At 54.5% G+C, this 13,050-nt stretch overlaps 1 protein-coding gene across 1 annotated transcript in view; it reads left to right on the top strand.

Annotated features, from left to right (window-relative positions):
* Positions 1–12,773, top strand: part of MYO18B (myosin XVIIIB) — a gene marked incomplete at both ends in the record, with an annotated part of 58,390 nt that extends 45,617 nt beyond the window's left edge. The window contains 4 exons of the mRNA XM_080628802.1: positions 4,438–4,571; positions 5,569–5,610; positions 6,262–6,423; positions 11,468–12,773. Of these exons, the coding sequence (XP_080484928.1) occupies positions 4,438–4,571; positions 5,569–5,610; positions 6,262–6,423; positions 11,468–12,773 (1,644 nt within the window). The remainder of the gene's footprint in view (positions 1–4,437; positions 4,572–5,568; positions 5,611–6,261; positions 6,424–11,467) is intronic.
* Positions 12,774–13,050: the final 277 nt, after the last annotated feature.

The following is a 13,050-nucleotide window of genomic DNA, read 5'->3' as shown; positions in this document are numbered from 1 at the left end:
CATTTTTGTTTTCATTTACAAGCTTTAAAGGTTTTTCTGGCGCTTTCAATGAACTTGAGAAGCGAAGCGGGAGCTGTTTGTGCCTCCAGCCGGGAATGCCGCGCTCCCAGCCGGGCAAACCCGCAGCTCCCAGCGGGGTCCCAGCCGAGCCCTCTGATGTCTCTGCGTCCCTCGGCCCAGCCGCCCCCTCCCGGCTCTTCCTGAGCTGCTCTTTTCTTTACGATCTGATGGCTTTGACAAAGCGTAACGACAATGAGCATCAAAGGAGCCGGTCCTCGGAGGTGATGGAGGAGCTGCAGATGTGCTAATTGCCAGTGGAGCAGGGTGTGATTCCCGGTGTGCGGTTCCTTTGCCACTAAAGCAGTGAGTTCTTTAGGAGACCATCAGCACTTTGGCTGCTCACACCAGTTACTGGCTCTGCCGCTCGCCCCGACTCACTCGAGACTTCAAGCGCCTGGATTTTGTCACTTCAAGCTTCCTGAGAAGCCGCCAGTTAATTGCTTAATTAAAAGTAATGACGATTGATGAACGGTGCAGGTGCACTGCAGTGACTCCAAGAGGCGCAATCCAAGTGGGACTAATTAGATCCCACTTCACTCGAGGTGGAGGGGAGCTGTTGGGGTTGTGTTGTGACAGCAGAGCTGCAAACAGCAATAAAGGTGGCTGCTCTGCGGTGCCTGCCCTGGCATCCTTCACAGCCCCCCAGGTTGTCTCACTGCTGCTTTGGTTCAGCGCTTTTTAACTGATTCTCATATGTTCCTGGGGCAAAATCAGTTGGAAAGGAAGCTCTTGAGACAAAGAGGGTTTAGAAGGTGTCCCTGTCCCTTTTCCCCCTCCTTTTTCTGCTCAGAGGAAACAAAAAGCCAGCCATGCTGGGCAGTTCATCCTGAGTGAGGATGCACATGCTCAGACCAGTTACTGTATTAAAAGGGAAATGCTTCTGGCATTTACATTTAGATTGAAAGGGGTGTCAAAGATGTCTGGTAGCTCCCTGGGATAACAGTGCCTGATGCTGCAACTATTCTTGCCAGTTTATATTATAAAAATAGGGGTTTTTTTTTTGCATTTGAGATGTTATGACATTGGCATAATTATTCTTTTCCTTTAGACAATTGTATGTTGCAGTGTAAAACATAAAGTATCTGTGCAGGAGAGCTGGGATGGAGCATAGAGACAGGTGGGATGTGGGGTTTGCAGCCTGCTCCTCACCATATTGCTGCCATCAAGAGCACAGCATGATGGATGTGGCTGCTCTGTGGCTCCGTACGCAAGAGCCTTTCACTTTTGCACTGATTTCAGCCCAAAATGCTGAGCAGCACATTTACTTGGAGCATTTCTCCTTGCTCTGCCTCTGGCCAAGCTATGGCTCTGCCCTTCTCCTCCTCCTTCTCCTCTTCCTCTCTGGCTGCAGCATCCTCTGGAGCCCATGCTGAAAGGCAGGGCACAGAAATCGAGCAGTATCTCTTCTCTTTCGCACATCTTGCTGCAGATTTATATCACCAGAGTTCACTTTACGGCAGTGCCCCAAGAGCTGAAACTCCCTTTCTGAACAGGCTCATGCAAGTCTCTTGGCAGGGACCGAGCATGGAGCAGCCCCGGATCAGTCTCTGAAGGAGGCTGGTGCTTCCCTCTGCATCCACCCAGCGCAGGTACGTGGGGTGATGTCCTGGTGGCACTACTTCTGCTGGAAGGAGTCTGGTTCAGTGGCATCGCTGTGCTTGAGCTGTGTCAACTCCCATTAAGAAACTGGTATTTCCAGGCTCACATTGAAATTGTCACTGGGGTGGCTTGTGGGCAGGGGACACCAAGGTTACCTGCAGTGCCGTGCAGTCTCCAGAGTGCTCTGGTGCCCTGGGCAGCCCCTGCCATGCAATGCGGGTGCCATGGACCATGGGTGCCCAGTACCTGGAGGGAGCTGAGCTGAAGCCCCAGCTCAGCAGCATCATCCCCTCGGTGGTCCTGCTTCTTTTGCTGTGCCCATGGCTGTGATGCAGCAGGGCTGGGGGGGACCCCCCAGCCTCTGGACATGCTGTTTGCTGCTCTTGCAGCTGTACCCAGGGCAGCAGGGTCAGGGTGCAGGAGGGGAGCACGCTGCTCTGTCCTCCTTGTCACTCACTGCCAGGTTAATAACAGCAGAACAGAAGAAAGGAATTAAATGCAGCCACTGAACTATACTTAATTTGTGCAGTGTCCTGGAGCTGAGGAACCACGTCAGTAGAGGCTCTTATCAGCCTGTTTGAAGGGTTGAGCTTTGTAGCTGGTGGCTGGTTTACTGCCTGGTCTTGCATTATACAGACACAAAGCCATCAGGAGCTCGGGGCTCTCTCAGGGGTTACCCTTTCACCGTGTCCCTCCTCCCAAGCCTGTTTGCAGGGTCAGCCCCGGTGTGGGGAGCATCTCCATGGCCCCATGCGCCTCGGAGCAGTTTCCATGATGAAGCAGGTCCTTTCCACCCCCTGTGTTTGCCCGAGCTGGGAGGGAAGCAAAGGGCTGGAAGTTTCCAGTAGCTTTTGGCAGTGTTCTGGTTTTTACCAATACCAGTGTGTTCCCAGACCCAGCTGATGCTGCGCAGCACGAACCGGGCTGTTCCTTTGCGTGTTCCCATGAACTGGAATGCTCTTCCCTGCGGGCCCGTGTGCCTGCTGATTCCAGGGCTCCCATTATTTACCCTGACAGGCTGCCGGCCTCGGCGCCATGGCCTGTCACAGCCTGCACTGCAAATCATCTCTCACCTTGTCACCGCCGAGATGGCAATTTTACAGCTGGCAGCTCCCATCACAGTGAATGTGCAGCCCCGTCTCCCTGTGCCGTGTGATGGTCTGGAAACAACACCGAGAAAGGACCTGGCAGTGCCGGGTCAGCATTCCCGGTGTGCCGCAGGTGATGCTGGGTCCATGGAGCCGTGCGGGTTGTGCTGTTTGTTCAGCTCTTCCTCCTTGTAGTTTAAATTATGAATGGAGTCTCTGGTTTTTCTTATCAGCTCTGGTGTTTCTGGAAACGGCTTCATTTCCAAGCAGGAATGTGAGATGTGTGAGTGAAGGAGCAGCCCTGAAGTGCTTGGGAGCATCCCTGCAGGCTGTGCTTGCTCCATCCCTGGCAGGGATGTGGTGCTCTCACACCAAGTGCTTTTACATGTTCCACACAGGGTTAATGTTTAATATCAGAGTTAGTTACTTATTTAGTGCATTAGTGTTAAAGTTTAATTTACCCTTGTCAGTACATGGATGTGATGCTGTCCTCAGTCCCTATCCACTCACCACCCCAGCACTGGGCATCCCCAGCTGCAGGAACTGATGTGGAGCTGAAGCCAGCTCAATCCTGTTGCTCTCTTCAAAGATGATTTTCTTACTGACCCAGGTTTTATACTCTGTGTTGGCTGAGCCACGTATTTGCTTCCCCCTCACTGGCCTGGCTGGCTCAGGAAGGCATCACTACTAATTATCTCCGGGAAGGCTGCTTGTACAACCCGGGATGCCCTGGTGCAGCCGTGCACCTAAAGCCAAGGTCACCCTCCCCTCCCCGGCATTCACTTCAGTTTCATCAGTAATTGCTGGTGGCTCCTCGTGTTCTTGCCTTGTGCCTGTGGCTTTTGGCTCATCCCTGAGCCTTTTCCCATTGTGTGGGGTGTTGCCTGGTCATGGAAGGGTTCAGCTTCATTTGCTCCTCTTCTTGTGAAAGCAGCATGCATTTACAAGCTGCTGCAGGCACAGCAGGGTGCAGTGGCAGGTCGCAAGCTCTAGCAGGGTGCAGGGAGCACTGGTACGGGGGGGGCTTTCACAGACCCCTTGCTGGCCTGCTCCAGGATTTGGGGTGCTGTGTCGGGTACCAGCAGTAACATGGTGCTGTGTCAGGTACCAGCAGTAACATGGTGCTGTGTCAGGCACCAGCAGTAACATGGTGCTGTGTCGGGTACCAGCAGTAACATGGTGCTGTGTCAGGTACCAGCAGTAACATGGTGCTGTGTCAGGCACCAGCAGTAACATGGTGCTGTGTCAGGTACCAGCAGTAACATGGTGCTGTGTCAGGCACCAGCAGTAACATGGTGCTGTGTCGGGTACCAGCAGTAACATGGTGCTGTGTCGGGTACCAGCAGTAACATGGTGCTGTGTCGGGTACCAGCAGTAACATGGTGCTGTGTCAGGTACCAGCAGTAACATGGTGCTGTGTCAGGTACCAGCAGTAACATGGTGCTGTGTCGGGTACCAGCAGTAACATGGTGCTGTGTCGGGTACCAGCAGTAACATGGTGCTGTGTCGGGTACCAGCAGTAACATGGTGCTGTGTCAGGTACCAGCAGTAACATGGTGCTGTGTCGGGTACCAGCAGTAACATGGTGCTGTGTCGGGTACCAGCAGTAACATGGTGCTGTGTCGGGTACCAGCAGTAACATGGTGCTGTGTCAGGTACCAGCAGTAACATCATGGTGCCACCCATGCAGGAGCAGCAGCTGGCGGAGCTGGCAGCAGTGCGGCAGGCCCTGCAGGCTGACCTGGGCACTGCCATCCGCCGCATCGCACATCTGCAGGCGGCCCTGGAGGAGCGGCGGTCCAGCGATGACAGCGATGCTGAGAGGTGAGGAGAGGAGCACAGGGAGCTGTGGGGGCTGTGGAGCAGGCTCGGGTGTGTTGTGCTGCAGAAGGATGCTGCCCTGTGCAGAGGGGATGCTGGGGTGGCTGTAGCTGCATCCTCACGTGTTTCCACTGCAGCAGCATGGGCTTATGAGCAAGGAACTTGGTGTTAATAGAAGGTTTCATGAAAAAGCATCCCCTTAAAATCATGCTGCCTGGCCCAGCTTAAAGTCAGCGAAAGGAGTGGGAGTACCCCCATTTGCAGAGCAGGCTCCAGTCTCTCACACAACGTGCTGCTGTGCATCAGCACATCCCCAGTGCTGGGCTTATTGATGATCTTGCACTTTGATCAGCTGCAGAAGCTGGGGGCTGGAGGAGCTGGTGAAGCAGCACAGATTGGGTAGAGGATTTTACTAGGAAAAAATGGGGGAAAAATTCCAGCCAATTTTCCAGGTATTATTTCCACAGCCTCTCAGTTTCCCCTCTGCCTCATTGCTAAAGGGAAATTGTGACAAATAGAGATAAAACAAATAAATGTATTTTAAAAAGATAGCAGAGATGTGCCCACCACTTGAGCAGAGATTCTTTATGTGCTCATCAAGCCAGGGCAGGGTGAGAGAGAAACCACGAGCTCAGGGATTCACCTTCCATCAAAGAAAGTGATTTCCAACCCAGCCAGCATGCTCACAGGGCGGTTGAGGGGCTGCCTGCAGGGACCCCAGTTGTTTTGCTGCCTGCCCCCCTCCAGCCGGGCACCCCAGAGGTGTTCTGTGATTGCAGACACTGCAGCAGCAGTGATTGCTGCACAGGGGGCCCTTTGCAGCCTGCAGTGTGGGGAGCAGGGGGAGACGTCTTCAGCCATGCAGCGCCACTGGCTCAGGCAAAACCCTGCTCTCAAGCTCTGGCATTGTTAGACAGGGGAGGTTTTCATCTCATCAGGCTCAGTGGCTTTGGGGAGGCCCTGTGGGTGCTGGGGCTGACTCTGGTTTTGTCTCTTGCAGCGTGCAGACGACGCAGGAGTCCCTTTGCTCCAGAAGAGAGACGTGAGTGAAGGGCAGGAGCCTGTGCCTGGTTGTGCGCTGGGTTGCAGACCACAAGCTGAGGGCAGGGCTGAATGGGCTTTCGGATGTGCTTGTTTTGTGTCCCAGTGCCCACCGACCCCCTCACTTTCCCTTTGAGCTCTGATAAACCAGCGGGATGCTCTCACTGCACTTGGGGACTACGAGGCTGATTTGTGGCTTTGAAGGAAAACTGAGATCCTAAGGGATTTCACCCACTGCAGCTGGTCTGGGGGCTCTGGGTGGGTGGGCAGGGGTAGCTCTGGCCCCAGAGGAGCCCAGGGGTGCATAGGGCACAATGGGGTACCCAGGGTCTCACTGGGTCTGTCACTGCAGCTCCGGTCCTGGGCACTGCAGGCAGCAGTGGGGTTTTCCTGCCTACAGTCTACAGGCAGGGTGCTTATAAAAGCATGAAGGAAACATCAGTGGCAGCCACAATGGCACCAGGGCCAGGTTAGCTGGAAATGTTTGTTTTACCCCATCTGTGCTGGTGCCACAGGGCAGAGCCCATCGGCTGCAGCTGTAAGGGAGTTCCCAGTTTGTGCTCTTCACACATGCTCCAGGACCCTTCCCTGGTTGCTGCCAGCCCTCCTGCCTGCGCTTGCAGAGCTCATGGGGCCTCTCCTCTCCCCACAGGGACGCCTGCTCCAGCATTGGATCCACACTGGGTCTGGAGCCTGCAGAGAGCATCAAGTCCTGGCCGGGTTCATCCACGGGCTGGTCCTCCCCTGCGGGTGGCAGCGTGGCCGGGAGCATTTCGGCACAGTCCATCGGCAGCCGCAGCACCCAGAGCCCCAGGTGAGGGACCCAAAGCCCACGCTGGGCTGCATCACACAGGGCACCCACCACAACCTTTATGGTAACAGGTCCCACCGTGATGGCACCGCTGCCATGCCTGTGGTTCATGAGGGGATGCTGCAGGAGCTTCACCTCTGCTCCTTTTGGGATGCGCAGAACGGAGGGTCCTGTGGTATTTAAGGTCAAAACACCAAATCAAGGAAGGTAGTCGCTGCCATGCCAGGATCAGTAAAACACTAGATGAAAGTCGCTACATCAAAACCATGCTTCAAGCAGTATAATATCCCTTGATGTATTCCCTAGAGACAACTTAAAGAGGCGAGGCAGCCTATTTGAGGGTGTGTGTGCCATATGCTTGCCTGTCGCTGCTGAGGAAACAGGCTGCATTTATACAGTTCTAATATAAAATATGTTAATTTCTGACAGTAATGCTAATGGGCTACGAGGGAGCTGGAGAGTGGCCCCAGCACTCCTATGGCCAAACTGCCTCCCTCAGCTCCTATGGAGCTCCAGGCACCCTCCAGCCTATAGACAAACCCTGCATTTACAGCCACCCCCAGCACTACAGGGTCACAGAGAAGCTGGTTCGTTGTGTTTGTCCCGTGATGCACAGGGATGGTGTACTGGGACATACACCACTATTTTCCCATCTTTTCCCCCATTCCTTCAGCACCAGCGAAGGTCTGGACTGACGCTTGGCACAGCTCACTGTAGCATCCTGCTCACGTGCGGGTCCGTAGATAGATGCTCCAAGCCGATAGTTTAGGGGGTTGCAGATTGCCATTGCACTGCAGACACTGGTATTAAGCTCCCTGCTCTGGTTCTGGTGTGATCTGTCCCCACCACATGCACCATTTGGACAGTCAAATAGCTGGTGCCAGAATTGACTGAGGAGCAATTCCCCTGGCAGCGGACACCTCGGCTGTGCTGGAGGAGCTGGAAGTGTCCATTGCAAATACAAGGCAGAGATTAAGAGCAGCCAGGCAGGGACCTGCTGGGAAGTGATGAGTGGGATCCCTGAGAGCTCTCTGGGACCTCACAGCCCATCCCAGCACCCAACAGTAAAGCAATTCCTAGGTACTACCAGGCTGCTCCAAGCCCTGTCTGACCTGGCCTTAAACACTGCCAGGGATGGGGCAGCCACAGCTGGACCAAAGACTCCTCGGTAGCACTTAGGAATTGTTCTACTGATGGGTGCTGGGGTGGGCTGTGAGCTCCCTGTGCTCTAGTGGAAGGGGTCCCAGCCCATGGCAGGGGTTGGAACTGGATGAGCTTTAAGGTCTCTTCCAAACCAGACCAGGCTGGGATTCTACGATTCTATATAGGCTGGGCTGACCGTCACCACTGTGAGAGGTAATGTGCACCTAGACCTGGAAACCTTGTGACAATCTGTCTCTGTCCTGGGGGTGATGAGGAGGCGGATTGCAGATGCTGGTGTGGTGGCTGTGTTTGGCTTCAGCTAATCTAAGATGGAAATATTGGAGAGGAGGCTGCATGAAATGCAAACAAACAGACAGGGAGACCGGTAAAGTAATAAAAACGAGATCAGGGAAACAAGCTCTTCCTTATTAAGATTCCTTTGTCTTACACAAGCACCCAGAAATGAAAAATGAATCTTCCCAGCACTACATATGGGATATTTGCTGAACAAACAGCTGCCAGGAGCTAGAGGGAAGCAAAGCAGGCTGTTATCATCAGTGTGGCGTACGGGAATGAGAGATTTGATTAACGTTTCCTTTGACTCTCTGCTATTTAAATGTGTGTACAAGACACTGGCCAGCAGGGCTAAGCCTCCAAAATACAACTCGTTGCAGAGCTGGAACAGACTCTCTCTTTTACTATTTATTAAGAAGCCAATGCAAAACTTCATGCATTTTCTCTGCCCCTCACCAGGCAGGCTGAGGTTGCACTGTACTAGAGGAGCTGACCTTGAGGCACAGGCAGGGAGCAGACCTGCAGCACAGGGCCCTGCTTCTCAGCTCCTGCATCCCGCAGCATCATCCCAGCATCCTTCCCCTTCTTCAGCTCACAAAATGAGGATCCCAGGGCCCAAGGTTGGTGGGGATCCAGCACATCTATTTTTGAACATTACGGTGTCAAAAGCAAGTTTTGATATAGGGAAACTGGAAGTACTTGTGTAGATGACAGTGTGACAAAAGAATCCTCCTCTGACAGAAATGAGGCCAGTCTCTCTCCCTGAAATGGAGTTATCTCAGCTTTATTTATGAGCTCTCAGGAAAAGCATCCGAGCCAGACTTCCATCCCTGGTCATGTGTTGCATCGCATGTGTGGATTTTATTGTATAAATTATTTCAACTAGCATAATTGTAATCATGTTAATTGCTATGTAATCTGCACTAATTATTGTTGTATGTCATTTGCTTTGGTGTGAATGGCATATTGCAGAACTCCGTTTGGCTTACAGATGCCTTCCGAGTCAGCTCGGATGCTGTGGGATGGGATGGGACCATCTCACATTGTGCCCTGCCTTGTGAATAGGCTTGAGGATGGCCAAGAGAAGATCAGCCATGGTTTTGGGGTGGGTTTTCTTTGGACAAGGTACTGGTACAGCGGTGTAGGGTGCAGTCACGGTGTCACAGCTTGACTGGTGATAGAGGACAGCAGCCTGTTGGGATGTGGCAGCACCAGCTCCATCCTCTGGGCTTGTTCCATCAGAAACCTGTTGATGGGAGAAACTGCTCTGTGGTCCTCAGGCTCCTTATACAGAAATGAAGGTGTGATTTTGGTGTGCCTGTGGCAGGGCTGACGCCGGGGTGGGCTGCAGCTTAAAGCCACCACTGGAGGGTCTCTAGAAGCTGGTTTTTGGCTTCCTAGAAGGAGAAGCAATGACAGGTTTTGCTGGAAGGACCTGAGCTCTTTAGATGCTGGAAGGCGAGAGGAGAAGCATCAAAAGCAGTGAAATCCCTGCAGCGTTTCCCCATCACACGGTGCCTCTTGCTGCTCATCTAAACCCCAGGGAGGATTTGCGTTTTCATTTAAAATCCAATCAGAGCCTCACGCTCTCACCAGGCAGCTGATGCTGCTCCAAGCTAACACACCATGACCTTGGCACCGACCCACCGGTGCTGACACCACATGCACCAACCATGGGCTGATGAGCTGTGATCGGAGAGATGCGGCTTCCTGGGGCAAATTGGCCCTTTCCACGGTGGGTTTTGCTTAATGAATGCAGCTAATAGGAACTCTAGGGAGAGACAAGGGTGAGTTTGGGCTCCAGCTCTTCTGCTGAATACCAGGGCATGGAGAGCACGGGCAGAAGATGTTCCAAGAGGTCCCTGTGTGGACCCTGGGGGCTGCAGGGTCAGACTCGTAAGACCCATGGGAGCTGTAGGAACAATCCCATATTTGCAGCTTTTCTCCTATTTCAGGCTCTAAAGGTTTTCATAAAAATAGTAACTGTTCATCGTGCTGAACAGGACAATAAATAGCAGCGCACAAGCGCTCCGTGTTCACAGTCCATTAGTGTTTCTCACCTCTCCAGCTCACTTTTATCTCAGTCCTAACAACCAAAGGCAAATATGAGAGCTGGCTGTTTAATTTATGAAAGCTGGCCGTGCAGCAGGCAGCTTACAGTATTATTTGTAAACACAGAGAGTGTTCAGAGCCATTTCTGTACAAATTGCCCAGGAAGGATTACACCAGCTATTTGGATAAGATGCAATTTAGGATCCTAAGAACCAGCATTATCGAAATGTCTCCCACTATTAATCAGCTGCGATGCTTCCCGGGGTAGGCCTGGAGCTCGCCGTGTTTCAGGGAGGTGGAATCTCTGGTTAATTCATTTTGCAGTGAACAATCCCACAGTTTGGACTGGTTTCATGAGCTGTGGGCACAGGGCATGGTGGGAGCACTGGGGCAAGGTGGGTACCTCCGTGCTGGCTGTGCCAGCTGGTGCCGGGGAACTGAGGCTGCTCCATTCCCCATCCCTGCGGCACTCACTCCCTTCTCCCAGCCCTGGGATCTGTGTTCAGCCCATCTCGGCATGTAAATTATTTCACGGGTCAGCAGAGGCCGGGCCGAGCAGGTCCGGCGGTGGCTGGATTATCCGCTCTCACCCCGTTCCCATGGCAACACCAGCATTCCCGGGGCAGGATACTTCATTACTGCTATGTAGAATTGACCACTGCTCCCACACCTCGAAGCCTGCTGGCCTCCCAGAGATGTATTTATATTTGGATCCTGATGCTTTACTCTGCCCTTCGCTCTCCTTTTCCCTCCTCCCTCCTTTCTCAGGCAAATTCATGTCCCAGCAGCCGGTTCCCAGTCCCCCTGGGCTGAGCAATGCCAGGGTATCAATGAGTGGGGATAATCCTCCTGCAGGGTCAGCAAGAGGATTCCCTTTCCCTTTCCCTTTCCTTTTCACTTTCCCTTTCCCTTTCCTTTTCACTTTATTCTTTCCCTTTCCTTTTATCCTTTCCCTTTTCCCTTTGCTGTTTTCCCTTTCTCTTTCCCCTTCCCATGCTCTGGGGACAGTGTCCTGCTGTGATGGTGACCCCTGCGGCTCCTCTTTGGTGAGCCCACAGGGTTCCTGCACCAGCCCTTGTTTGCTGGTGAGGTCCCATCCCCACACCTCACTTCCGCCAGTCCCAATCCAAGGGGCAGCCCCTGCCCAGGCGTTATCGGGCTCCTGCAACCCACGGTGCCAGCAGCCTGGGTGAAAGATGCCCTGCAGTGCCGTTTGGATGCATTCAGGGTGCTCCTCAAACCACTCTCATGAAATTTTAGTGAATAATCTTTGGCTTTGACAGAACTGAAATAAATCCCACATCATTTTACTGCAATCTGTCAAGGAAAAGGGACGTTTGAGGTATGCGTTTGGCAGAGCTGAGCTCGACTGCGCCAGCTTGGCTGACCTGGAGTTATATAGATAAAATCTTTGGGCATTGCCCAATGCTTGATGCAGCAGTGGGAGCTCATTCTGGGACTGCCATGCCAGGAGCGGCTTTTCGCTGCGCAGCCCTGTCCTTGCTGAACGACACTGGAAATCCCACGGCTTAAACTAATGCCAATATCTCTTGTTTAGGCTGAGCAGAGACACCAAGGAACCCTCACCGAGCCGGCCGGCTTCTTCCCGGAGCACTGCCGTGTCCGTGGATGCTACGGATGCGGGGAGGATGGCGAGTCCCCTGCTCGGGGCTAGGAGACGGGAATATGGAAAACCTCCAGCGGATGAAGAGGAGCTGGGGAGCCTCAGGAAGCCTGCAGACAGGATGGGAGAGACGTCCCCATCGGTGCTGCGCCGGGGGGGGTCCCCTGCCCCGGAGGGGAGGTTCCCCAGCCCGCTGTCTCCCATCGTGCCGAGGAGGAGGAGGAAAGGGGGGCTCTCCCCAGGGGCAGCGCCGGTGCCCAGCTCCTCGGCTGCTCTCTCCCAGTACGTGGAGGAGCTGCGGCGGCAGCGGGGAGCGGAGCGGGAGCCGGGGCACCCGGTGCTGGGGGACACCTCTCCCCTGCCCATTTACCGCACCATGGGTGCCGTGGCCCTGCGGCGCTGCAGGGCTTTCCCAGCGGCAATGGGTAGTTCCATGGGGAAGCTGGATGGGAATGAGCCAGGGGAAGAAGGCGAAGGAGCAGGCGCTGGCCTCGTGCGCTCCTGCAGCCTGCGGAGCATGGCCTCGGAGCCGGCGCGCTCGCCGGTGCTGAAAAGAGCCTCCAAGTTCGGCTCCTACGACTCCCTCCTGCAGAGCGTGGATGGGTCTGGCCGCCGGCCCAGCTCTCCGGCTGCAGGGATGGAGGCGCTGGGAACGCTGCGGCAGAGCTCCTGGAGGAGCTACTTGGAGCCATCGCTGGAAGATGTGGAGGTGGGAACGGGCTCTGCGGAGGTGCTGAGCTCTCCCTCCAGTGACAGGCTGGGTGAGGGGAAGGGGAGCGACCCCTTCACCTGGAGAATCCCCACACTCAACTACGAGCGCAGAACCAACGTCGACTTCGATGACTTCCTCCCGGCCATTCGCAAGTCCCGCTCCACCAGCAGCCTGGCCAAGCCCGGGAGGGACAGGAGGGATGGACACCGGCTCCTCACTGTGCGCTTCGAGGATGAGGCCATAGCGGGCACCTCAGCATCCCCCGAGGCGAAGGGAGCCACCAAACGCAGCCTGGCCCTGCAGGAGGATCCCGGGAACGTCTCTGACTCCTCCTCATCCTCTGGATCCCACCAATCCTCCCGGAGCGCTGACAGCATCAAGCGCCGGCCGCAGCCGCAGAGAGGGGATGGAGAGGGATGCAGCAGCAAAGCCAGCACCCAGAGCAGCGGGGCAAGCCACCGGGCTGAGGCAGAAGGGAAGGAGGATGATGTCAACAGCATCATGAGGAAGTACCTGGGAAAAGAGTAAGGTAACCCCAGAGCTGGTCACACCAGCAGCTCCGAGTCCACTGGGGTCCCCAGAAATAGTGTTCCCCCAGGTCCTACCATGGCAGCAGGCAGACAGGTCCTCCCAAGCTCCCATCCCAATGCCCATGCTTGTTTGGTTAATGTGAAATTGGCTTTGGCTGGGTGCTGGACATCACCCCCCTGGTTCAGAAGGGCTTCCCCCAGTTAGAAACTGCCTTGTCGAGGCCTTGGATCCAACCCTTGTATTGCAACTGACACTGCAAGAACTGGGATTTATT

Source organism: Psittacula echo, assembly GCF_963264785.1.
Source record: "Psittacula echo genome assembly, chromosome: 13".
In the NCBI taxonomy this organism is placed as follows: Eukaryota; Metazoa; Chordata; class Aves; order Psittaciformes; family Psittacidae; genus Psittacula; species Psittacula echo.
Note: the sequence above shows the minus strand (reverse complement) of the source record. Positions and strands in the feature narration are given on the sequence as shown.